Raw genomic sequence first — 27,905 nt, forward strand, 5'->3', positions numbered from 1 at the left:
ACAAACGCACACTCCTCAGCTAAAATGTAGTACATACTGCTTTCAAGAAAAATTTGTAGTAAATTTGGAAAGCCTAAGCAGGTAGAGGACTGGAGGACAATTATATATAGGGAAAAAAATATTACACTGTACAAGAATTTGTACTGAGGAGAATTAGTTTGACCATTGTTAAAGCAACAAGATACAACAAACTGTACTGCAAACTGCAACCAAACTTAACGTCCTTAGAAGAGAAGGCCACTATCAACCTGTGTGAATATGCTGGCATTCAGTTCACTTTCTGAATATTCATACCATGCTCTGTTCTTCCTTCATGTTCACCTGTCCCATGAAGGGAAAATGTGGATTTTTGAGAACAATAACTAATGATTTTGTTCTAGCTTCATTCTAAAGCTCTGAAATATTAAAGCATGTTCTCCGAATTGATTAACAACATGACTCAAACTTCAGCTACAAAAGGCCTTAACAACAAATTCCTTATAATACATACTAGAGAACATAATTACAGAAACCACTTTAAGTGGTTGCCACTGTCAGTATTCATTTGCAGATCACCCACATGTGTTCAGGAACAGAGGTTAAGCAAAACAGAGTATGCGTGTACACAAACACTGCACGCACACACTCTTAAGTGCTCAGTTAGAAACTTGCCATCACACCTAGAACTATTTGCTTAAAGGGCTAGTCTTCCAAAGGACTGTTTAGACATATTTTCACATCCTTCAGTAGAAAAGATCTGGACTTCCCACTCCCAGCTAGAAGTTAGTTATTGCATTAATGTGACAAACGCACACTCCTCAGCTAAAATGTAGTACATACTGCTTTCAAGAAAAATGTGTTTTAACTAAGGAAGAACATGTTATGCTTACAGCCTCCCATCTGCTACTGTTCTGTGTCTAAGAGCAGGACACTCAAGCACTTTACACTCATGGAATAAAAAGGCTGCTTGGTTTACATGATGAGTATAGAACCCTGCTAAGTAGGGGATCCACTTTCTCATTTTAATGGGCATAGAATAACTAGGGGGGTGAGATGTTTGCTACATGCATCTTCTTGCCCTTGCAGTATTCATTACTCCACTTTCAGAAACAGAAACCTGACCTGCCTCCTTGTATGACACTGAAACTGCATTATTATGGAAGTAGTATCAATATATCAGTTCCAAAATGTGAAATAAGTTTTGGAATTGCATTCCTGAAGACTCAGTTTTATCATATTTTTTAAAAACCCCAAAAACTGGACCCAGCAATTATCCAGGTTTGAAATTCAATCCAGATTTTTCAGCTGCAGTCTTAAAGGACAATAAAATTCCATCACAAGGGGACATCTGGCATTTATAAGATCCAGATCTTATATATGAATGTAACAGAAACCCCTCATTTATGCATCTCAAAAGAAGAACCAAAACAAGCCAGCAACACCTCAAGAGTAGATGTTTTAAGAGACAAGAAGGCCTCCAAATCTACACCTTAAATGAGAGCTCAATAAATAAACCTCAGAGTAAAAGTCAGTGAATTGAAGGTTTCAAGAAATTAAACCATATGTTGACCATTCTCCTTTTAACTCACCATAAGGTACAGCTGGAGAGGTATAAAAACAAAATACAAATTCATTAAAGAAGGTCAGCAATTAGAAAGATCTTTTCCAGCCTCCAGGTCCTCATGCTTAGTAGCAAAGTTCAGCGAGGAGAGGTAGTATCCAGCCACAGAGGATCTTACCAGGATTAGTCAGACAAGCCCATGAGTCCATGAGACACACATCCAGTGGTGCTGAGGAAGGCAGATGATGCCATGATGAGGCTGTTGAGACACCTCTAAAAAGCCATGTGAAGGAGCCAGCGTGTCCTCCCCATGGTTAAAAAAATGGATGAGTACTCACAGGGCTTTGTCAAAATTCCACATTAATCAAACATTTAACCCATTCTTGCCAATCACTGTAACAACATCTCCCCAGTCTTCAAGATTATGTGGACATTATAATAATGGGGAGAAGGTAACTCAAAAGATATACTCAAAAGGCTAGAAAATGATCTTTTAGGAGAAATGAGAGAAGCCAGCATATTTATTTTCTGGAATAACTTAAGCCTCTTTATGATGATATTTTATAAAGTTTTTTTAAAAATAGCTTTCACCATCATTGGTATAAAAATACTTATCTCACATTAATCCAAAACTATGAAGAATACCTTTATAACCCAATAACCAGATATCTGAATTGATTCTTAAATTTGTATCCACTAAGTGGATTTGTCTCAGTTAGTCTGTTTCAGAGACTTACATACCCACTACGGCACAACAGAAAAACAGGAAGAGAAGGAAGAAGAGGAATGCATAAAATAAAAGCATTTTGCTTTCAAGGGTTAATGTTGTTAATTCGACACAACATTAGTAAATTTGTGTTTGTCATTCCTTACTGAATACAGACATTGTAAACTTGTTTTTTCCCTACATTATTACTGCAGGAAATGATTTTTAAATGAGAAAATTAAAAGAAGTACAGTCTAAAGCTGGGAAGTTCTAGGGAGGCATCATTTGCATGAGCACTAACTAGTACATTATTACACCCTAGTATATAATCATCCCTGTGAAATTATTCAGCAGACACTGAGTAAGAGTACAGCATACTTCATGGCACAATACTTATTTTTTAACATTTTGTGGATAAAATGTAAATTTAAATAGTATCAGACTCGATGCACCTGACCTTTACACAAGGTTTTAAAATGCAGATTGTACTGCCAAGTTTATAAAATTATATATATATACACACTCACCAACGTGACAGCACAATCCTAAATTAAATTCTAAAAATAATGTAAGCTCTATACAGTACCTTCTACATTGTTTGAAAATTAAATAAGACTAATTCAAATATTCTTTGAATCACACACAACTTGTCAATACCAGAAGCTTGGTTTGGGGGTTCCTTCATAGATTTTGTAGAGTTTTTGTTCAGTTTTGATTCGTTCTTTGCTGGGAAGGCTTAGGGAGCTTTGTTTGATCTTGTTTTAGTTCTTATTTCTTCTAGAAAGAACTTAATAAAACTGGAGAGAAACACCTATCATCATTACTCAGTTCTCAATCGCCTCCAAAAAAAAAATCAACAGAATCTTTATTTAAATTTTTAGGTGTAATTTTTTTGAGATTAAATTTTACAACCAAGAGGAAATACTCATTCTTTGCTTAAGATGACAACTAACACTGACCTTTACCAGGTTCAGGTCCATCTAGCCAAGTGTTTCCTGGGTTCCAGATCTTGCTTTCTGGAGATTCCAAATGCTTATCTATGCAAAGGCAACCAATGTTGAATTAGCAATTCCTGACTGCCAAAATGAGTTGGGAGCCACCACTTAATATTGCCACACCATGGTTCAGTACATCCCAATGACAGAGTCAGAAGGCACACTATCACTGTCTTGAAATCTTGAAGCGCGATACATTTCAGCTTAACTGAACAAGTACCTAATAAAGTTGGCTCTTTTCCCCCTCTGCCAAATACTAAAAAATAAGTATATTCCACACTAATCAAGTGTTTGCATACTAGAGGAAAACAGCAGCTCTTGATGCTCTCCTTTGTTACTCTACTAGACTCTCAAGCCTCACTGTTCACACGCTCATTTCAGACAACCAGCAACTACAGCAAAGTATACTCACCAGAGGAATACTGAAATACTAATTCAGAGCTGCTGCAGAACACCTGTGGTTTCTGCTCAGTCTTTCAGATGCGGGAAAGCTAACAAACAGGACATGTGGCATGGACTGGTTAGAGCAGACAGGTTTGGGAAATACGCCTTAGCTAACAATAACCAAGGGAGAAACCATCATGTGTCCTAGCTACCTACTGCTCCTTGAGAAATTTGGGTATTTTGCCAATCCACTCAAGGCCAGGCCAAGGTATGCAGTGGAAAGCCAGAAGAAAAGGAAGAGGAGCAAAAAATGAAAGCTGCAAAAGCTGAAGAGATTAGAGATTAGTAAACACTGTTCACTCACACCACCACTTTATCACAGTTATAGCCTGGCACACCTACCTATTTTACTGAGGCCTGCTTTGCCTATTTGGAAGGGGAAACAGCCAACTGACTAGTCATTATCTTTACAGGTGCTAAGGAAAGTACCCTAAAGGCAATTCAGCAGCAGTAAATATACCAGTACAATAAAAGTGACATGCTAATTGCAAGCACCAGTGACAACAGAAGACCAAGACTTTGATCTCCCTTCATTTGTAGGCACTAAAACTTGTGCTTCTATATCTAATTTAATTTTCTGTAACTAAAACAAGCCAGGTCAGGCATCTTTATTGAGTTACTGCTCTTAATTTTTATTTAGAAGGAAAACTACATGGCTCTACACAAAACCAGCTGACAGCAAACCTAGCAACATCTCCATAAAAGCTTGAGATGGCACTTCAGTACAAGTCATTCACCTCAGGAAAGTGCCATTCAGTAGCATATTGCAAGCTTCTGTGACTAGCTTAAATTAAATGACAAACACTGCCTGAGGAATGGATTGCCTTACAAAGAGGCACAGAAAAAAAGGGCATGTTAATATTTAACTAGAATTTTTTTACATAACCAGTGATTGTCATGCATACTTTAGAGATCTTTAAGTGCTACAAACTTGGATGTATATGTACCCACTCTTACATGCATCTTTCAACAAATATGAATCAGATTTACTAAGCACACCACTGTGTTTTTGAACCTCTGATTACTGCTGCTGGCTCAGCAAAGCAAAGTGCATACATACTACAAAAGTTGTCAAGGAGAGCCTAAGGTATTTAAACCTGAAAAGGACTGGATTGCCTTCAGCAGGATATACAGCAAACAAGATGCTTCAGTCTACAAAAATTGTTTTATTAACCTCAGGTTAGAAAAGTGAAACTGTTATAAATAACTAAGTAGTTGTTAGCTTTTGCTATTATGTATTGACTTTTGCAAATTATTATTAACGATTTTGATATAGTACAGTTTGTAATCACATTTAACTGCTTTTGATATAGTATAATTTGTCAGCTTTTTGTGGCCAATGCTCTGGCCCCTATGTAGCTTGTATTCTCAGAGCACCATTTATAGATGATATTTTAGTTTGTGAATAGTATGATAAACATATATTATAGTTTCAGCTTTCACAAAATTTAACTTTTACAGAAGTAGCTGCAGAAGTTCACTACAGAAGTAGGGAAAAATAACTAAGGCTTCTGCTTTTGTAACTAAGCGACAATAATAAGAATAATTTATAAAATAGCTAATGTTGATTGAAAGTACTTGTGGAAATAACTAAAACTGTCTGCATAGTCAGGTAATATTCAAGGAATGCATGTGATAAGGACTCCTGCCCCTGACCCTTTGACTATCGATAATTGTTGCCTGCTGAAAACATGAAATGGGGGCCATGGTGAGGGAGTAACACATGACTCTCCAAAAGACAATACACATTACTGCATGTACTCTTAAAAGCAAGCCAAGGGTTGAACCAAGCTAAAGAATTCCCAGAACACGTAAATGAGTTCAAAGAAATGTTTGAATATGTATAATTTTTATGAATTGTATTTGACCAATGCAATGGGAAAGGTATATAAGAAGAGTTGTTACAATTAACTGGTGTGCCTCTAGCTATGGTTATGCACCCAGCACTGTTTACTGTTCCTTTTACCCTATATTAAACCTTTAAAAAAAACTTTTAAAGAGTGAGGCTCGTTTCTCACAGAAACCTTTCTGAAACTAACTGTAACTCATGGGCACTTTACTCCTTTAGACAATCAATCCTAAATCCATTGATTTATATTCCTGATAAGGCAAACATGTAATGTAATACTATTGTTGTGACTTAAAAATAAAAAACTAATTACTGTTTTTCTCTCATCCCCCCATGTTATAACACAGGCAAACACATGCAGTAAACATATGAAAAGATTTGGAAACATCAGATTTACACAAAACAGTACTGGAGGAACACAATATGCAATTATGTTTGCCTAAAACATTCTCAGCCTCCAACCATAAAACTTATGGGCTTCCAGAAACACAGGCTGTTTTCTTGAGATTCATCTTCTAGAAGTTCCTGCAAGTGGTGTTTTGAACCCATGCTGAACGAAACATACACATACCAGTACTATAAAGAACTTATATTGTTTATTCCTTAATCTTCATATGGGAAAAAATAAACTACTTCAAATGTGTCTTCTTCCAGTTTTACTGTTAAGGAGGAAATGAAAGCACTGATTGATTATCTAAGTTCTGTACCATTTTCAAAGTATACTTTACAAATTTCCATCTTACATCCATCTCTTTAACACACACACACACACACACACTTATTCTATTTCAGAACAAGTCTAATCTACCCAGGGATGCTCCATACTGAAACTATTTTATACTTCTGATTAGTAAAAAATTTTAAGAAAAAATGAGAAGGGAAAAGATAACCAATCACAATATACAATATGAACAATGGAAGCACACAAGGAATTTTTACACTGTTCTCATTGTTTTCAATGAAATAAAAATTAGATTTGTCTTTTTGACTGTACAATCAAGCATGAAACTTTAAAAACATTCAAATGTAGTCTCAAGTTTTACTACTATAGAGGAATAATAGGTCCAATTTAGAACGTATGATTTTACACGCAACTCTATGACTGTCCTGTTTTCATTCTTCCTTTACATTTCTACCTGCCTATTTAACTGATGCAAATGAAAGTAGATGGTACTAGGTGTGCCACTAAAAATTTTGTCAACTGATATAGAAATTAATCTCTGGGCTATAGCTTGAGAGACTACTGACCTCTTCCAGCTTCCTGTAAAAAACTCCCTGCAATCCACCTCTCTCCTCTTAGTGGGCTGTTAACTGAAAGGTTAATGCCCTTGAGCACTTGGCCTCTGTGTGGGCACAGGGCCCAAGACCATCAGAAACCCTGGAAGATTTACTGGATCACTGCATCCAGTTATACACCTCTACAGCACAATATCCCACTTTAAGCTATCCTACCCTTCTTTAACACTTGCTACCTTCTTGCTTACAGCTTCCTGTGCATGCAAAAGCCTCACCGGACAGCAGAAGCCCCACAAGCAAGTACACACTCAAGTGAGCACTTTGGCAAGCTCTGACCAAACAGGAGAGCCCTCTCACATCACTCTACAGGGGAAACAGTAGCAACAGAAAAGGGAAACATGACAGCAGCTGGAAATACGAACATAATAGCTGATCAGTTAAGAAATGACAAAAAGAAATCTTGCTTCCAATATAGAAGTCAAAGACTTCCAATATAGAAGTTTGAGATGTCAAAACACAGGGAAGAATACAAGGTAAGCAATCACTATGCCATTGCTCCCCCATTCTATTCTCATACACAAAAAAAAACCCTATTTTTTTGTTTAAGCATAAGCTTACTCTTGTTTTTCCAGCATCCCTAAAACCCAGGAAGACTATTTCAGGACCATTTCAGTCATCACAAGCAATTCAAATTTTCTCCACCCTCCTCTTTACATTTAAGAAGCACTTTTAAACTCCTGAAGAAGTTAAACTAAATACTTGGAGCTGGCTGGCTGGCTCTCTGGGACATAGCAGCTTTTCTAAGAAGCCACCCCTGTATCCCCTACCACACGTACCCAGTGTACTGTTCTACTGCCTATCCATGCACTTGCTCCTCTACCACCAACAGCCATTCACATTTCATCAGTGTTTTCCTACAGCTACTGAAAAATACCATGCATGCTACTGGAGAATTATAGGGAATACATGCCAGAAGAGCAAAGGAGCACACAGGACAGTGAGCATAACTACACACACCTACTTAAAAACCACACAAAGAGAGATGTTCTAACTAATATGGTATATAGAACTTCTGAAAAAGGAAGTCTCTGTAAAGGTAAGGTCATTCAAGCCATTCAAGACTCTGAACATGCTTCTAACATTTCCAGCAGCACTCAAACACTGAGTTTATAGCACAATGACTAAAGTTTGAAGTGAATAAAGAAGCTTTATTCTTGTTCCCACAGTATCTTGCTGCAATTGAATTGGCAGATAAGTATTTAAGATTAAAAAATTCTTAATAATGAGAAAAATGTATAGAGTGATTCTAATAGTCCTGCATATATTTAAATGGATATGCAGTTTTTATTTGCTTTCATGACACAACCAAAACATTTCCTTTGCTATTCTACATCCAATTTCTAAGGTAGATCTCAAATTCTTCTCTTCATTGGGATGCAAACATTTTAGAAACACAAATAAAAGCCAATTGAAACTGAAAAAAAGGACAATCACCCATAATGCAATTAGGCATTTATCTATACATTAATATAACAAGCTTTCACAAATTGGAAAAAAAACCAAAACCACGGTTTAGACAGGGTTTAATGTTTAAAATTCATTACAATAAATTTATCCTAGGAGAAGCACAAAAACTGCAGCAGCATTACCAAACTCATTGCCCCAGGTTAACAAATATGTTATACAGCCAAGTGCACAAGGTCAGTCAGACTCACCTTCCCTCATTGATTTTTGCTTTGTCCCCATGGCAAGTGAAATTCTCGATGTAGCCCAGGCTGCAGTTTATCCGTGTCCAGTCAGGCTGGCACACAGCAATGAAGTGAGGGCGCAGCCTACCTATGGAGTACTTGGCAATGTCTGTCAACGACTGGCTTGCAGCTGCCCCAAAAATGAAGGTCCCAATGCCTTTGTAAATAGTGGCTATGTAGTTATTTCTGACAAACGAATTTGAGTGCAAATTATTATAAAAGACCGAGAGAGCCTCTCCTACGATTATCTGAAAAAGAAATAAGGAGAACAAGTTAATAATAAGAACATTAAAAGAAAAGTATTATGCTATTTTTGTTAATACTCACACATACAGTCTCAGAAACTATTTTTTTTACAAACATTAAGCTGTAAATTTAAGTTTTCCAAGAGTCAGCAGTAACTATGTCCAAACATTATAAACACTTTCACACAGAAGAGAAACACCTTTTTACTTTGCCCTACCTCATGTTGAACTTAATAATATTATTTTCAGATTACTTATTAAAACAAAGCTTTCTCAGAATAACATTTAACCATATTATTTGGTATGGCCCTAATTAGAAACATTTTCTCTTGGGTAACTTCATTGAGTCTTCTTCAACTAACTTCTACTGAGTAAAATCTTTCAAAGCTTGTTAGGTTTTTCATGAAACCAGAAACTGTTCTGAAGGGTTGAGACTTTTTATCCAGATCTGAAAGGCCAGATGTTTCAACCAAGAAATTTCATATTCCTCATGGAAATTAAATCCTTTGGAGAGAAAACAAAACTAATGAGGGTAAGGAAAAAAGACAGGTCTTACTGAGGTAAGATTTTTCATCCTACATGTCCAAGACACATGTATCAAGTGCTGGCAAGAAATCAGACCTAATTTTGTTTTCTTGCAGCTTCCATTTTTGCAGAAAGTAAGTTTTTTCTTATGCCAGATACAGAACTTCACTCCAGATAATTTGGATATTGAACCAGTTGGTCCCATTCTGTACAGAAATAATCAATTAATACAGATTATCAGGTATGTGGAGGACTGGATGTATATATCTAAAGTTACCTTAAAAAATCATGTAAAAATTAAAATTATGGCTCTGAGATGCTGGGTCCTGGATCCCAGCAAAGCAGAGCTGTGGTGAATGAAGCCATTACTTAGACTCTGCCACCCAGGCACATGGAGTGACAGCTTGTCAGAGGCTCTGCACATGAAGGCAAACAGACAATACTGCCAGATGGGTGACAATGAAGCTTTACACCCTCCACCACACCCAAACATGGGCTGAAGCAGAGAAGTACCAGAACATGGACTAAAGCTGAGAAAGTTTCCAGTAAAGCACATAGACACCTAATCCAGAAAGTAACCTCTTAAGTAAGATGACTGAGCACAGATAGCCATGACAGATCAACAATGAATCCCCTTCAAACAACACTGCTGCAAAACCTGCAAGAAGGTCACTTATCTCAGGTACCAAAAAATTAGTTGATGTCAGTGCAATTACTATACTGGACAGACATCAAAGAATATTCATCTTCAATAATCTGACTAAGCATTGAGTAAAGGACACCAATATTTGCTTTTACCATCTGACTATGAAGCAATCTTGACAGAAAAGCCTAAATTCACAACTTAAAGGTATCCCCTGATGTTACAAAAGAAACTTAGTTAGCTAAATATTCACACGGGCTCAAATGGAGATTGGATTAATCCAAAGGGAATACATCCATTTAAAAACTATATGTAGTGGAGCCTTTTCTGACTCAGGAAGTCCCTGAGCTGCAAGTGGCTGGTAACCAAATACTGAGGGCAATACATCAATCTTCCCATGCTCTATTCTGTTCTTCCTCACTCAGCTGTTTTAGCTGCTCTAGAAATGAAATAAGCTATATGGGCTTCAGTTGTGACCAAGCATTGATGCTCTCAGATAATATTGACTACCCAAAGGTAGTAACAGGGTGGAAAAAAAAGTCTTATCTTAAAGGGAGGATCTTTAGCATAAGCCACTTGCCAGTTAACAAAACACACAAACCCTCCCTCCACCCAAAATTTCATCTGCTTCAGAAGCATTTCTGTAAGTTTTTGAAGCAGCTTTTCCAAGAAGAGGGAAACCAGGCAAGTCACAGCTTCAATTCTCAGAACATACTTCTACACCTGCAAAAAAAAATTCCATCCAAAAGCAAATATGAGCTTAACCTTTATGCTGGAACCTTGATAAAAATCCATGCAGTCCCTATGCAAGGCAGAGTTAGATTATCATAATATCCCTCCTGACTGAAACCCATTAGCCCAGAGAAACAGCTGGTCAATACTGAGGATTACCTTTAGCTGTGCCTTTTCATTTTTGGCTCCTAAATATACTTGAATAAATATTTATACACCTAAAAATCTTATTTGGCATAAGGAAGTTTTAACTCTGTACAAAGTGTGGCTCTGATGAGTTTGGATGCCACCCAACAGAACCATCAGTGGAGACTGAATCTTTTTAGCACATCTGGACAGGGATCTTGAGGCCCCTGTGGAAGGGCCATTGCAGGAACTGCAGTGCAGCCCCATCAGACCCAGGACATGAAATGAAGAGGCCCAGCTGCCCCCTCTGCTCACGAGGACACGTCCCAGCTATTTTTTGCCCCAGCACTGGTATTCTTCCAAGAGCTATTTGCACTCCATATAGTCAAGGAAAGCTGTTGCTTCCTGCCAGGCTAAGGAATTTCACCAGCTGTTGTTTCCTGCCAGGCTAAGGAATTCCTGACACCAGGAATTTCTTGTGGCAGACAAGCCACAAGAGGTGGCAACAGACAGGGTAATAGCAGGACCTCAACTTTTGTCCATACATAGTAAGGTACGAGGTTAGCTCAGCTGACAGCATATAATTAAATATTAGGGATAGAGAGTCCCTGTATGCTTGAGACAGTTCAGCTGACCTAGGAGCTGTGGTCAGAGAGAGATCCCAAATTGGTAAGTCACAGTCAATCTGTCCAGCTCACTGATCTGGTGTGAAGGGGAGGAAAGAAGAAAAGTACCCTGTTTTCAGCCAGGTTAGGTGCAGTATGAAAGTAATAATGCAAATGGGCACATAGTTTTATCCTGATCTTCAGGGAAACATCCAGGGGAAAACTCCACACCTACTTATTCTTTTTATTCTATTTATGCTTTTGATAACATCTGACTAGAAGCCATAATCTTTCTTTTAAATAGGCTAGTATCTGTTATTACAGTTCCACACACAGAAGTATTCCAAAACATTTTGTGGCAGATAAAAAATACCGACTTAATAGGTCATGCACAATGATATTCTGAAACTAGCAGGTCCTGAAATAAAAAGAATTGTGACAGTCACAACACATTAGTGTTATTTTCAACAAATATGGTAAGAAGTTTTTATCTCTCAGATTATAGAATTAAGCCACCATAGTTCTAAGGTATTATTTTTCTGTTCTATAATTCTAGCCGTTTGACTTCAGTTAAAGAAAACCTTTTAATTAACCTTTTAGTTAATGTTGCAGTGTGAAGCACCATCCCATACCTGGTCTCCTTCTTCCCAAGATCCCCTTAAGCATCCCAAAATTCCTTCCCCATCCCCCTTCTCCTCCTGATTCTTGTGATATCTCCCCTCCCCACCCCTTACCTGTTGTACCCTCAAGTCAATCTTGCCAGACCACCATTTCTACTGCTTTAGCACCTGGCCTAAGGACATTATTTTAGGGTTGAGAAATCTTACAGATTAGTTTTGTAAACCTGTATTAACAGATCACCCCTCCTCCCTCTTCCCCACCCCCACTGAAATAAAAAGCAAGGAAGAAAAATTTAACTTACAACAATTACACTGAAAGGAATAATTATTCCTGCTAACAATTTATAAGAAATGGTGTCCTCTTTGTATGGATACCGGATGGATTCATCACTACAGAAAACGCCTCTCTGGAAGGGGGTACGTCGTGAACTGAGAATTGCAAAAGGCAAGCCAGCTGGCAAAAAGGAATACAAAATACATTACAAAACCAAAGCAAACTGGCAATGATCATACCCCCACATTTCCAAAGAGAAGTGCATAAAGAGGAATGGGCATGCAGGAAGTTAGAAGGTTATGCACTTCCCTTGGCCAGTGACTACTGCCTTGACTTTGTAGCTTCCAGGAAGGATTGCTGAATGAAGGAGAGCAAGGCAGGATTCCTCTCATCTTCATGTTTGTGGCACTTCAAGTGTGGAAGAATGCCAAAACCATGACTGAGTAAATAGTTCAGTGACAACCACTGAGGTGCTCAATCTGCTGCTACTGGCACAATTATCAAATTTTTCTTTGTATTCCAGTGAGCAACAGTTGCCCCTGTACACCTTCTCTGGACAGCTTTACAAGTCAGAAGAGCATAAATTGCATTTCATGAAAGCAGAAAAGGAGGTGCTTTCAAGGGAGTGCAAGTGCAGAGGGAATATTTGGGAATATGGAGAAAAGGAAATTGCACATGCACACGATTCCCACACTTCCTCACACACTGGATATCTTCCTAGAACAACCTACACCCTCAAGGCATGGAGATTTTATTCCCACCTCTTCCACCAAAGAGGATGCCTTTGGCTTAATCTAATACCTACAGGACACAATAGTAAGCTGCACAATGCTGCAAGCTATTGCATGTACCCACAACACAAACCAAAATTAGTCATTTGAACAGTAAAGGTTTTTTCAAAAAATTCAAAATAGGATGCAAATTACCATAAACTGATAGAATCCCATTTCTAAATCCTGTTCCTCCATCCTTAACACACATACAACATCTGCACAATCTGTTTGTGTACAGGGATGAATACTCTTGGAAAGAAAAGGCTGTATGGAAAACAAGAGGTGGAGGACCACAAAGAATGTTTAACAAAAAACCCCCCCCCAAAAAAAACACTTTAGCTTAGGCATGTAGAGCCCAGTAGCATAACCCTTGACTTTATGCTCAAAATTCAGCTGTGTTGCGCCAAAAATGCATACCACTTTAAAGTTACACAACAAAACTTATCCGGAAGAGACACTCCCATCCAACATTAAGGGATCAGAAAGATAAAAACAGTCTCCATCCTTCCTTCCCAGCAGAAATAAATGTTGTTCAAGTCACAGTTCTCTCCTCAAGACCTCTGGGCCAAGGCATAGCCTACCTCTTCCTTTCCAGATACACAGCTAGCCCCATAATAAGCATGTGTAAATAAAACTAAAGATGTAAAGAGCAGGAGAAAAAGCAAGCAAAAGAAGATGCCAAGCATCAAGAAAACTGTTAGGGAAGAGACCTAGGATCCTTTCCAATCCCCTTCCCTCTTGCCCTCCACCCATGAAGTCCTCCAAACTAAGCCTGACTCCTGGGACCATCACAAGTGATATAACTGGGATTTTACAAACAATTTACTATTGGTTTTGTTCTGCACACCATAAAGTGCTTAAAAGAATACTTCCATTTGAAAACAAAAGAACAAATAAGAAAATAATGGCTCAAAAGGTGAAAATTTCCCTGAAGTGAACTCTGGTGAATGACACAACCTTATTCCTTGATCAGGTAGTTATATATAGGTCAATTGTGTGGGCCCTTGCATTCCAGCTCAGCCTGTTGCAGAGAACCAGGTACCCTCTGTACTGCTGCTGTCATGAAACCAATAGCACGCAAAACCTCTCCTCCTAAAGTGGTAGAAAAAGACCCCTGTCATTGTCAAGAGGGGTTGTTTCCAATTCCAGGCCAGCAGGACTAGAACTGACACAGCTCTGGAAGCCATCCAAGCACACCAACAAAGCAGGAGAACAGCAGTATGGGCCAAGAGCCAAGCCAGAGCCTCACCAAAACACTGCACCATTCAGATACCAGCCAGCACAAAGCCTGGGAGCTGGACTCTGCAGTACAGTGCAAAAACGCAGCCTTTCTTATTAGGAAAAAATTCCTCTCCCTTTCTCTTAACAGGAAAAACGTCAGGGTTTTGAAAAACACTGCAGATTATTATTTCCCCTCCCCTTGTGTTGGTATTGTGACAGATGTCATGACACACCATCAGCTGTTTAGTATTTAGCTGACTTGGGTCAGGATTGAGGCAGAAGCACGTGCAGTCATGGTGAGGGAAGGTGACTTGTCAACATAATGCTGTGGTGTTTCCAACACCATTTATCCTACAAAATAGCTATGGAATGAAAATCGCATCATTTGCCCTGCACACATACTAACACCAACATTGCAGACTGCGTATTTGAGAAAAATGTGTTGTTTGGACCTCCAAATGTAGAGAATTAGGCATATACAGATAAGAGTTTCTCAATTATTTACATGGTTATTTCTTTAGAGTTGGTAGTTTTGATTATCATGGTAAAGCAGTTGTTCACAAAATTAAGTTCAACCCAAAAACACCTTATCACAGCTTCAGCACACTGCCACAAACACCTGTGGTTACAGTTAGATAGTGTCACTGACGTTGAATCACTAGCTCTGCATCACCCATTTTAAAGACCTGCTCTGTGAATAATGGTGTCATGGCACCTTACTCCTCATTTCCTCTAACCCACACCTGGATGTTTCGGCTTCTCATGGTGAGAGACTGGAAATTTTCAGGATGATGGGGTTATTCAGGGGGAGCTTTTTAAAATGTAATTTCCACCTACTAAATCAGAAATAAAAAGGGGTGTGGAGCACAGGAATGAAGTCCCTCATGCAGTGAGGATCTGTGTTCGTCCACGCTGAGTGAAGCTGCTTGAAATGTGAGTGCTCATTCTTCAGTAATATTGAGATTATGATGTAACTAGCCTGTAATTGCACCTTCCCATATCCAGATCATGGAAACAAAATACTAAACCACTCCAAGTTTGTTTTCGTTTTGTAGGCAAGTATGAACAGCTAAAATAAAATTGTCTTCTTTTTCATAATTTCTTTCCACCTCCTTTACTTTGAGTCTTAAAACTTCTGGTTATCTATGTGGCAGCCATTAAGTAACCATTAATCGGAAGAGCTATGCACTGAAAAATATAGTAAACATAAAAGTCTTTCTTCAGTTTCCCCCATATGCACAACAGATTCGAGAAGTAGTTCCACCAGTCATTTATCTTATTGCTGTTCTCAGCACCTTTCAATGTTGAAAAGATACATGCTCCATGAAAGCTTGAAAGAAAAGTTTTAATTTCTAAAAAACAGATTACAGTATAACTGATCAGATTAACTTAACACAGTTAAGCTGTAAACTGAAGTCACAGAATTACAACATCTGTAATTTACCTCTGGCTTAATTCACAGCAGTCATTAGCCTGAAAAACCATGCTAGTAGGGGCTTTTGATATCTTTTTGGTTAAAGTATTCTCCAATGTCAATACCTAATCCCTCAGAACATGCTCCATGGAGCAGGTTCAATTTACTTCTTTTTACCATGCATGGATTGACTTCAGTATTATTAACTGGTAGGAGACAGCAGAAAAGTAGAAGTCAAACCAGAGGGGCATCAAGTGTTTCTAGTGAAGCTAGTAAGAGAACCTTCTCACAATACTGAGGGTTATGTTCTGTTTTAAATAAATCAGCAAAGTCTGCTTTTGTGGGTTTTCAAGGTGCTTTTATTTCTAAAATAAAATCAAAATTATTTCAAATATATAGCTTAAGTATTTAGAACAAGCAAGCAGAAGAACTGTCATTAAGTGATAAAGAGGCAAAGCTTCTTACTGTATCAAGTAAAACAGTGAAGTTTCCCTACAGCTGGGATAGACATGTTACTTTTTCACTCTGACAGATATTATCATTTCAGAAGACAGAGATAAGTTTCTGCATCACAGTGGCAGTTTCCTAAGCATGGAAGCTCCTGGCACAGTGGACAGGATATGACTGAAGACTCCAAATGATACTAGACTTTATCTTTACCACCATCACTAGTGTCAATGTCTTTAATTTCACAGATACAACTGAGGAAAAAAAGTTTACTGTAGTATAGGAAGCACTGTACTTTGACAGCAGATTTATTCACACAAACATCTAAAGCAGTTTCTCAATAAAAAGTAGCAAAGATGCAACAGCAGATCACTGTGAGAAGAAATGCTATTCATCCGCCACCACTACGTTGCCACATTCAGTTAAAAGAAAGATCCTACAATATCTTACAAATACCCATTTTGCTCAATTTTCCCTGAAAGCAGTAGAAATTAGGGAGTTTAAGTACTCCTTTTATGTAAGAAGTGGAGACAGCAGAGGAGCAGTAAAGGCTCTCTACTGAATACTTCTCATATGACAATTCCAAAAAGTTTCCCTCATGTACACTTCATCTTCTAAGCTAGTTGTAATACAGTGAAGAAATTGCCTAAAGGGAAAATGACAGCATGTATGTGAGGAGGAATTGTACAGTTGGGAAGAGGTTACCTGTAGGGTAATCTCAAGGACAAAGCAAACAAGCGGGTGTTATGCAGTGCATATGCATTCTTAATGAATAACTAGCAGATGTACTGCTGACAGAGCTGGCAATTCTTTGATACAGTGGAAAATCAAGGCCAGCCAGTTCTGCCTGCAAAACAGCCCTTAAAGACTGAGGCAAGTGAACATATGGAGATTTGTGCAGTAATGAGTTCAGAGTCATGCATTTGGAGGTTATCAACTCTGTTGACTTGGGAGCTTGTCAATTCAAACTAGGAGGGGGAAAATAGTGTACTTCTTGTGGTAGTTGTACATCAGTATAATAGGGTGACCATTAGACAAGTCTTTTCAAAGGCATTAACACTTCTATGCCATTTGACAAGAAATTTCCTCTGAAACAGTAATCAGTCAGAATTGGCAAATGCATTTATGCATTTGGTTTTAATTCATCTGTCTTAAGTGCAGACAGAGAAGGACTGCTAGGATACAACCCTCATTATCTCAAAAACGAGAGTTTGGTTTTGCCCAGTTCAACAGAGTCTAAGGGCTGTAAATCAGCCAAGTGCATACACAGTAGGTATCAGAAAAAAGAGCAACACTGATCCAACAAGCAACCAAGAATTAAGGAACTACAAACACAATCGGTAATAAAGGTATAAGGAGAAATGCAGGCTCTGAAATGTTTCAGTCAGAATACATGGAGTAGAAACACAAGTAGCTCAACTGATAAGACTACAAATTTTAAACAATTACTATACCCTTGTCCAAAAGTATGACTCATACAGTATAATGGATTAGATTTCCTCATAAGCTGGAGTGATTTCTGACTGATTATGTTAGGGTTTTTTCCCATAAATATCCTGTATAACACAGGTCTATTTCTGTCCAAATTTCTAATCTTGGTTAGGCTTCTTCACTGGGCATGAGGCTGTTCTTGCCACTAAAGCTGGACACATTACCCCCCTGCAGAGAGAGAACATCAGATTGTACACCTCCCTCGAGCCATCCTTCCCACTCTCCTCAGAAGGATCTCACTTGGTGTTTATCCACGCTGTAGTTCACCAGCTATGTTACTGCCATCTTTTGTATTTATTGCTCTGAGTTGGCTACTTTGCTGCCTCACTGCATATACTCTCTCTCCTCCAGGGCATTTATGACTACACTGAACAGGGCAGACTCTCAGACAGCTCTCCTTGACATCTTCCTTCCTGGCAAGGACAAGGAGCACTTACTCCTCCTGCTCACTTCTCACTGTTAAGTGAATTATTTGTTCATTTCAGGGTTCTTTCTTTCTCCAATCTAATAACTATTTAGTTTCTTAATATTTGGTTGAAGTACACATTTGAATATACACATCTAAATAACGAGATTTTCCAAAAAAAAGCTGCTTTAGCCTGAGTTCCCCATCTTCCTCATTTATCTCAGGGATTAGGATAGGAACAGATGTGACTGTCACCAGGAAACAGTGAGTATGCTACTGACAAAGTAGCTTTCAACATCTGTGTTTAGGTGTTAGGTAGTAATAATCTTTCTCCAGAGTTCTGAAACAAAACAAAATTGAAAAGATTTTGTTATCTTCTCTCCCAGCACCTGAAAAAAACCTGCCACCACACTTTTATGCTGTTATCTACTGCCAGCTTCATTCCTGTAGCTTTAAACTAGAAGTGATTCCTAGACTTATTTTTTAAAAAGCTTAAGTAATATTTTGAGGTTCCAGTCTCCTCACACCAAAAGTTCAGATACCAAGTAGAAGTTAACATTTTCCCCAAATATGCTGTAGATATTTCATTACTAATTTCATCAGCAAAAAACATCCACAGTATTCATTACAACATCAGAAATACTGCCTGGAAAAACACCCATTTTGTGAAAGCTTAGTTAAAACTTTTGAACTGATATTACTGCTCACATTCTGTGAAGGTTGGGTAGGGTGTCAAAACCTCATTGAAGATTAAATTAAGACTTTGGCTTCTACTCAGTATAAGAACAGGCCTACTTCCCATTTCTCATAGGAGTTTTACAGTTCAGGAGAGCACCTACCAAGAAATGAACCATCATGCCACAGATCACTAAGTTCGACAGTTCCATTTTTTGATATTCTCCTGAAAAGGGGGGTAAAAACCACCTCTTTTGCATGAGCATTTCCCTGCACAAGGCAGAACAGACAGAGGTACAATAATGTGAGTCTGATGAAGAGAAACAGAGGAGGCAGCACAACAAAGAACACACTCTGCCTTACTTTCCCTGTTGCTTGTCTCTGGTTCCTAATGGAGTTGCTTCCCTTTTTTGACACCCCCTTCAGTCTCTGGTCTCAGTCCTGAATGTCAACAGTACAATATTAGTAACTGTGTGTCAGACTTGAGAGAAAGAAAAATCTATGCCATCGACTGTTTGGGTTTTTTCCTTAAATTACAAGACCTATATATGTTGCAATTCCTTCTACCTACATTTCTCCCTATTCCATTTTACCCTTTTGTATATTCTACTAAATAATACTTTAAAACCCCCTCTATACCAATGTGGCTGCTTGGCTTTTTCATAGCTGTGACCAAGCTTCACTCAGCACTTTAAAAGCCCTTGTCTGGAGTTGCTCCCACTGTCAAAATGCCAACTGTTTTACTCAGACACTATGTGCATTCTCCATCACTGTACTAAGAAATGTACCTGAAGGGCCCAGGAATGTACAGTACCAAGTCCACAGGGCTACCAAGCAAGTTGCTATAGCTTATTTACTTAAAATACAACTGTACTTAGTAAGAGTGATTTGTACAAGTAACAGAGGCAAATGGTGCTCCTCAGATCTTTCCTCACCTGATTTCAACCCCACCAGAACACACACACCTTGGACACATCAAAAAGTGAAGCCAAAAGCTGGATGCTGCTCCTTCTCAACATCTGGCACCACAGCATTCATCTCAGCCAGGAATTACTCATCAATTCAACAACTCAATAGAGTGCATTAACCTGACATTAAACCTTTACAGAGTAAAACCATGGATTATTATTACTATGTTGGCTTTAAAAAGAGAACCAAAAAATTAGCAGTTTATTCATCAGAATAAGGTTGGGTTTAGAGATAATGCTGATCTGTAGTACAAGATGAACAGTTAATATCAAGTAGAACTCATGACAGATTATGAAGTGCAACAGCATTGCCCAAAACAGTTTCCAATGTTATAAATACACCAAAAACCACAATGAAGATAAAATATGAGCACCTTTTCAAAAAATTTCCAGATAAGAGGCAGTCTTGCTCAGAGCATAATAAAACCTCTTACAAGAAAGCAGTAACTTAAGAGTCAAGTTGAAGTCCACTTTAGGGTCAGACAAGTTTTAATTTCAATTAGTTGCAAAGCTAACAAGAGTGGGTCATAAAGCTTTGACACTGCTGAAAAAGTGAAAAGTCCATTTACCAATCAACAGTCTTCAACTGGTTTCATTAATCCCCTGATTTATTAATCTCCATCACAGCAGTAACTACATTTGTCCATGAAGACATATGAAATTAGCTCAGTAAGTGCTTATATTGGTCAATCTAATAGCTGCTGTCAATCAAAGTTTCCCTTCAAAATGCATCCCTTTCATAAACAGCATTAAAGATCAGTTTCTTTTGCTATAAAAGAAATCAGTGAAGTGCCTTCAAAGTATGATTGTGCTAATCTGTAGGAGGGAAAGTTTCAGTCAAAACATTGTTACACATGCAATAAGCAGACGTTCCCAAAAACATTAAGCCTAATGCCTAATATGCTAAAGCTGGCACAGGAGCAAAGCTACCTAGGTCCCTTTTGGGAAGTCATCATGATACAGAGGACATTTTGCCACACCAAACCTAGGAATGTTTTGATTTTGTTGTTACTTAAACTACTTAGAAATCAATGTAACCTAGCTACCCAAATATCTTTTAATTGGCTTCAAGACAGAAAAATTAAGTCCTACAGGCCCCATCATGTTCCCTTCTCTCAAAGAAGGTCCAAAGAGAGGTGTTTATCCCAGAGAAGTGACTTAACCAAAACTCTGTTTACTAACAAACACTTCCCTGTAAGGAACATCAGCATTTCCATTACTTGTTTTGGTAGCAACAAGTTGTGGAGAACTACTTGATCTCCCAGAAATTCAGTGCAGGCCTTTAGCTGAGTTAGAAGTTCTGAACTCTTCTCTCTACATCAGTCCATCATGCAATAGAAACCTACCAGTGGCTTGTGAGCCTTCAGCTGTGGGACAGAACTGCCAAGCAAAGCCTTGGCAGGGAACCACAGAAATTCTACAACAGGGAGCAGACAAAACTCAAAAACTCTCAGGTTGCTCTGTTGTTCTGTTGCTCTGATGAGAAGAATGTTTTTTTCAGAGAGGTTTTCCTTGCTCTGTGCTTCTTCCTCCCCCCATGTCACCTACCCCTGGAGCTAAGGCAAGCTGTATGAATGTCACTAAAGAAACAAGATGACTGGAGGGGAAAAAAAAAAAAAATCAGTCTCGATGTGAAGAGAAAAGCCAAACTGAACAGGACACCTACAAATAGACACAGTTGGAACCTCACTGAAAGAGAAAAGGTATTGACATTAATTTCTCATTTACTTGAAAAAGTTGGTCTCATGCAGACAACTGAAGACCAAAAATGTCAGACCAAGTACATTTCCAAATCTTCCTAGCGCTGCAAGCCATGGACAATGCCTAGTCATGGCTTTTAAATTTCACAGAATTACTATCTAAACATATCTAAAAGTCTTGGCAAGATAGAAGGATCAGAAAGACCTTCTGGGGTTCCTTAAATGTCATATATTATGAATGTGTGCTGCTCTAGACACTGGCCTAAGCCATTTAGAGAGATTCAGTCTTCTAGACCACTACCACGACTTGTTTGATCCTAAATATCAAAAGATTTTAATACAAAAATTGTGGTTCCCATTCAGACAAAGAACAATTTGGAAAATTGAGAAGCATTATATTAAGAAGTGGCACTTGGAAAAGAATAAACATGAATTTCTCAGACATTTTATTTCCTGATAAAAGGTGGTAATGGCAAGATTCAGGCTTCAAATAGAATTATGATTCCTAACAGTATTTTTTTATTTTTTAAGATTCCTGAGTTTCTAGCACATCTTGTAAATCTTCATAAAATGTCATAAAAACAAATTCATATTCATGCAACCTAGTTTCTTTTATGTACAAGAGACTTAATAAAATACTTATGTAATACCTACGTATGTTTTGGGTTTTTTGGGGTTGGGTTTTTTCTCTTTGAAGTTATTTTATATTTCAGGCCTTTTATATTACAGGCCTACCCCAACAAAACCTTTTAGTATTATAATTATTACTATACAGCAATATGTTCAGGCCATTTCTTATTACATTCTGAACAAGCAGGCTCATCGTGCAACAAGAGTCTTACCACTTAGGAATGAGTAACATGTTTGATGTAGTCTAATGAGACAAGAAAAGTCTATACAAAAGTGTAATTTATCAACTCTAGATGAAATTTTTGTCATCAATTCCTTCATTGTGCATTCTGTCCCTTTCAGTAAAGTCTCCTGTCAGGACATCAATTTTCACTAGATGCAGGATAATCAGAGTTATTGCCCAAAGTCTTCCATGAGTGAGCTGTGTTCCTCTTGAGGGTATTGAATCTGGAACACACCACTTCCAAAAGCTTAAACCACCTTGGAAAAAGTCTCAAGCCTCCAGTGAGTCAGACCAAAACAAAAAACATTGTGAATTCAGATTCTCAGACTGATCAACTTTCCCTGTCCGTCTTGACTAAAGGCACTCTTGAATAGAGAAACCATTCAACTGGAACCCACTTTGAATTCAGAGAGCTGTAATATTCCATGTCTCATACTCCCTAGATCTACAGCTTACTCTAACCCTTAGTTTTCAGTAGCTATGGAAAATTCTTCACCTCTTGCATGAGACTAAAGAGCTCTCTACATCTGAAAAGGAGATTAAGAGAGCCAGGTTAGCATGTTAACTACACTAGGTAGTTGTTTTAAGGTTTGGAAAACATTTAGACTGAAAAGCAAATGACTTCGTTAGACTGTATTGTAACAACTAAGTGCTCTAGAACATTTTTTTTTAAAACCTCTCTGCATGGAGACTAGAAGTGGTTGTTCCAATTATAAAATCCAGCTTCCTGCACAAAGACAAGCAATGAAAATCCACTGTGTAACTCCTATAAAAGTATCATAGCAGAATAGACTGCAATTACTGATATCTAATTTTAAGCTATAACTTTCACTACAAAGGTTATCTAAAATCATAATAGACCATACCACTTTTTAAATGTGTAGACTTTCATGTGAATTATCTCTAAGTCAGATGTTTCTCCATGGCTTTAGAGCCACAAAAAAACAAACTCTCCATTGACTTTATATTACATTGACTTTATATCCTATTCAAATTTAAAAATGAACAATAATAACAAAAAATCAAGCAATTCATCAGATTATTGAACTGCAGCTAGAACATTTCTTTGGAAGTCCAAAAGCGCACAGAGCTGCAATTGTTAGTTCACCTGTACCCATATCAACCAAGGTACACAGGAAACCTATTGGAAAATAAATTTTCCCAAAGTTGTGCTGAACATATATGTACTTGTCAAAGTGACAAACTTGCCTTAAAGGCGAAACTATACTAGTGATTACTTGTTGTGTCAACCTCCTACCTACTGCAGAGGTCTAATGGAAGCTTTAATGAATAAGCACTAATGGGAAAATCAGAGTAATGCATGTAGAAGTTCTGCAAGCTCACTTGTTTTAAATTACTGTCTTCCATCCTTAAACCACTTCATATACTTCTTACTGACTAATACATCTTATGCATTAATCAGATAATAAAATATTATCATCATCTTTCACATGGCTTGATCAAGTACTGCAAGGACAAATAAGATGTAGCTTCAGGTTCAAGACTATTCTGCACCACTAAATTTTGATTCTCTAAATCAGCTTGAACCTTACTAAAAACTGGGATACAAGCGGGCTTAAAATATTGTTAGAAAAACCTACTGAAGAATTAAATTGTTCTTTGTCAAAATCATGTGGTCTTTAAAACACTGAGCCTCTTTTCTACAAGCAATTAGATTTTCATTCTCTGCATCCCATTTTATCCCACTCTTCTTTAATGAGTAATCACATTACTTTCAAGCTTAGAAAAAGCTTCTGAGTCAAAATTAGGCTTATTTTTGTAGAAAGTACATGGTAGCAACAGTCACCAGTTATAGGTGTGTGCACTGCATTACAGTGCCAAGTTTTAACATCACAAGTGTTTTAGACAGCAGACTAACTCATTCTGAACAAGAGATGTAATCATTCCATAACATTTTGGAAGACATTCTTCCTCTCTAGTGATAAAAGCCTAGTTGAAATACACTTTTTTTCTGTTCCTAAAGCAAATGAAATTAGCAACACTAGTAGTTAGAGATTAGTTCCAGATTTTCTGTGCAAACAATATCAACAGTGCCTTTAACATGCATATGAATGTGTATATATATATATATATCTATGGGATTGTGCCTATATAGACTTGTCTTCAACTCATTTACAGTGCTTAGCTCTTGGAAGGCATACATTTTACTCCCATCACCAAAGCTCCCTATATATTAGCTACTTACAGAGAAAATGGGCAGGGTGAACCCCACTGTGTAGAGGACAGTGGATGTGATGGTACTGTCATGGAACGGATACTTGATGCTGTCATCATTACAGAAAAAGCCTCTCTGATACGGTTTTATTTTGGCCAAGTTTAGAACACCAAGGGGTAAGCCAGCTGTTGGGGGAAGGAAAACAAAAAACAAAAACAAGAAATACATGTGGTTAAATCAAAAAAAAAATCATTTCTAATCATGCATGGAGGAAGCTACCAAACATGCATAACTCAAATTTCCTAAGTATCATGCAATGTACACACTTACCAAATTTATTTATAGACGCTTCTCTTTCAGAACACTACTTCAGAAAGATTCTGAGGTTACCCATCAGGTACAGATGTTAAAAAAAAATTACAAAGTTCAAGATCTTCCATCTAATAAGGTGAGTTGCCACAAAACCAAACCAAACCAAGATTACATTCAAGAAAAAGCCTTTGCCCCCCCACATGACTAAACAGTTATTAAGGGCAGGCAGCCTTTTGTCCCTCTTCCCTCTTCCACTACCCAACGACCTCAGCTTGTATCTACTAATTTTGCAACCTTCTTCTACACACTATAATGTGGTCAGTGTTTACAGATAAGACAAAGAATAGACACAGGTTTTTTGTCATGGTTAGGGAGTTAAAAAGTTCATGCAAGTAGTTTTCATGCAGGTAATGGGAATAAAAGAACTGCAGGGACACTAATGGAGACTTTGAATGGATTGCACCTCCAGGTAATAAGATTATACCCTGAGATTGCACTTACACAGCTTTTGTACACTTTGGAAAAATTCTGCATGAAAACATACAAGTTATTAACATTGCAGCTGAAAACTGGGTACAAATTATAGCTCTCCGAATTTACACACTGTGATATATTACCAATTCCTTCTCTTACAAGTCAACTTGTATTATACTGACAGTCATGCAAAAGAAGCCACTAAATCTTCTGATATTCAGGTCTAACTTATTTCTGCTAAGAACCACCTGCCATGTAATACACATTTGCAGGAGCAATAACCTCAGGAAATACAACTTTTTCTTTTTACTTTACTTCCTCATAAAATCTAAGGTTGGAAAGGACCTCCTAGATCATGAAGTCCAGCTTTTAAACAAATAACACCATGCCCACTTTCTCTCTTTGCTTCGATCCACTGAGTAAGCAATAAAGTGGATAAATTACATAATGTTAAATACCCAAACAAAACAAAATTTTGTTTTAAACCATGGTAAAAAAGGGAAGATAACTGTATTTTCCCCAATATCCATGAAATATGCAATTCTGCAAACAGACACTCTATATGTAAATTAGAGGGTGAGTGCCATTACTGAAGCAGAAAAGACTTCACAGTATATAAACAACCTGCTGTACTGAGAACAAAAAAACTTCTCAAAGAAGTTAACCTGATGAGTGATTCCTATGATTTCTGGTGATACCTTTTGACTACCAGCTAAGTAGCTTAAAGGTGTTTTAAGTACACTTATTGCTATATACTTCATTAGAAGAAAAAACATACGAGTGAAACAGCAGGAATGGAGTGATAAATCCCGGTCCCTTCTTTGCGCTGCTGAGTTGCAGCGTAAAGGCTTGTGAAGGGCATATTGAAACTTTACATGGTAGGTAGCACCCCAGCTTTCAAATCCTCTTCCTCACAAGGAAGCAGTTTGGGAGTATTTTAAATCCTCTTATGGAGCAGAGGGAAGTTTTTTTCACAAATTATCTGAAACATGAAAACTGTCCACATTACTGATGCTTACCATCCCATATAGGAAAAGTGAACCAAAATTCAAAAGGCATTAAGCTTATTCAACTTCAAGCACGAAATTTTTCATTATGTAGCATGGTATACCATTGAATCAACTACATCTCAAAGGCCTCTCTCCTTCCTTCTGCTTTAATGATGGAGAGAAGAGCTAAAGCTTGCACAAGTGGCAGACAGAAGCAGATGAAACAGAATTGCAGCTCTTCAAACATGAAGGGGGCTACACTGAAGAAGAACTCAGAAAGTTCACTCTGTCCAAAGGATTGCTGTATGACTGCATGCATGGAGCCAAGTTTCAGCTACTCTCAAGGCCATGGCAAGATTCCACTAACATAACGCAGAGTCCATGCTTCCTGTCTTTACCTCTGCTGTTGCATACCCAGCAGGATGATGGAGTGGTAATCCCATTACCTATGTGATACAATCATATCTTCTCAAACAGGTCACCCGATTTTCACATATGGAAATATCACATGTTCATGATTAACCTAAGCAGCAGCTTGTGTTTTGCATAAGTGGACTAGTTCACAGACATAAATACCTGTCTTCCACAAAAAGCTGCTACAATCTAATATCAAGAACATATAATGAACTTTTGACCTGGGAAGGGGGGAAATGAAAAGCAGAAGATAAAGGGGTCAGATGAGAACAGTTACAAAGTGACTGCAAAACTCATCTGTATCGCCTACATTAAAAGAACACAAAAAAACCCTGAAGTTAGTTACACATCTTATACTAACTGCCCATTCCCATTTTTTCTCATTACTGTTAAATTCTTACTGTAATCTAAATGATGCACTGCTTTCCCACAGTGGACTAGAAGATTTTGTGAAGTGATATTCAGTTGATCATTAACCTACCCCAAATAGTGGCAGCATTTTTAATGTTGCCCATTTCAGAGGGAGAGATGGTGAGACATAGTACATGTAAGCAAAAGTCCTGAACTTTTTCATTGTAAGCAGAAAAAAACCCTACCACTAATGTACATACCAGGCCAGTATTGCCATCAGAGGTGCCAAGCATTTCCATGACCTTTAAGCAGGCTGAACTTCTGAGGAATGTACTTATGCTCAGTCACATTAGCTCCTACAAACTGGAGCAAAGAGTGACCAAGATTTCATGTAAGATCACCAGGCTAAAAGGCAATCCTGTAGATTGTGGAGCAGCTCTCATGTCTTATCCTCTGCTCAGTACACCTCCTTTTCCTTTACACCTAGCCAGAACCAGCAGTAACCTCAAGGTGCTCTTCTGAACCAGGCAGCTTTGTACCTTAAGGGATCATAATGGCTTAGTTGTTACTCATATCCTATAAAGAATGACTGTCAGCTGTAAAAAGACTATTACTTGAAGTCACCCATCATTCAGACTGGAACATATTAGAATTGGATTACATCAACTCTGGTAAAAATTGCGCAGTTTATCTTGTCAATAACTAGTGACCAACAGATGCTGCACTGTTTTGCTAGGTAGTTGCAAGAAACAGACAGCAGTCCTCTGACCTTTCTCTCACCTTTAATTATAAAGAGAAAACAACCTGGTCACTCCAGTGCTGTGTGACTTACGAAAGGACAGACTTCTGCAATGCTCACACAAATAGAGTCTAGCTAACCCACAGACCAGGCTGGATGGGGCTTGGAAATACTTAGTCAAGTGGAAGGTGTTCCTGCCCATGGCAGGTGTATT

At 38.0% G+C, this 27,905-nt stretch overlaps 1 protein-coding gene across 2 annotated transcripts in view; it reads right to left on the reverse strand.

Annotated features, from left to right (window-relative positions):
• Positions 1 to 27,905, reverse strand: part of PLPP1 (phospholipid phosphatase 1) — a 63,289-nt gene that overhangs the window by 22,566 nt on the left and 12,818 nt on the right. Inside the window, exons 2-3 of one of the 2 annotated variants that reach the window (XM_036402791.2) lie at positions 12,317 to 12,468; positions 8,486 to 8,766 (exon numbers count right to left, since the gene is read on the reverse strand). In XM_036402791.2, coding sequence (XP_036258684.1) covers positions 8,486 to 8,766; positions 12,317 to 12,468 — 433 coding nt within the window. Of the gene's footprint in view, positions 1 to 8,485; positions 8,767 to 12,316; positions 12,469 to 24,442; positions 24,598 to 27,905 lie in introns of both variants that reach the window. The other variant, XM_036402790.2, reaches the window with a different exon arrangement.

This window comes from Molothrus ater, chromosome Z, assembly GCF_012460135.2.
Source record: "Molothrus ater isolate BHLD 08-10-18 breed brown headed cowbird chromosome Z, BPBGC_Mater_1.1, whole genome shotgun sequence".
NCBI lineage: Eukaryota > Metazoa > Chordata > Aves > Passeriformes > Icteridae > Molothrus > Molothrus ater.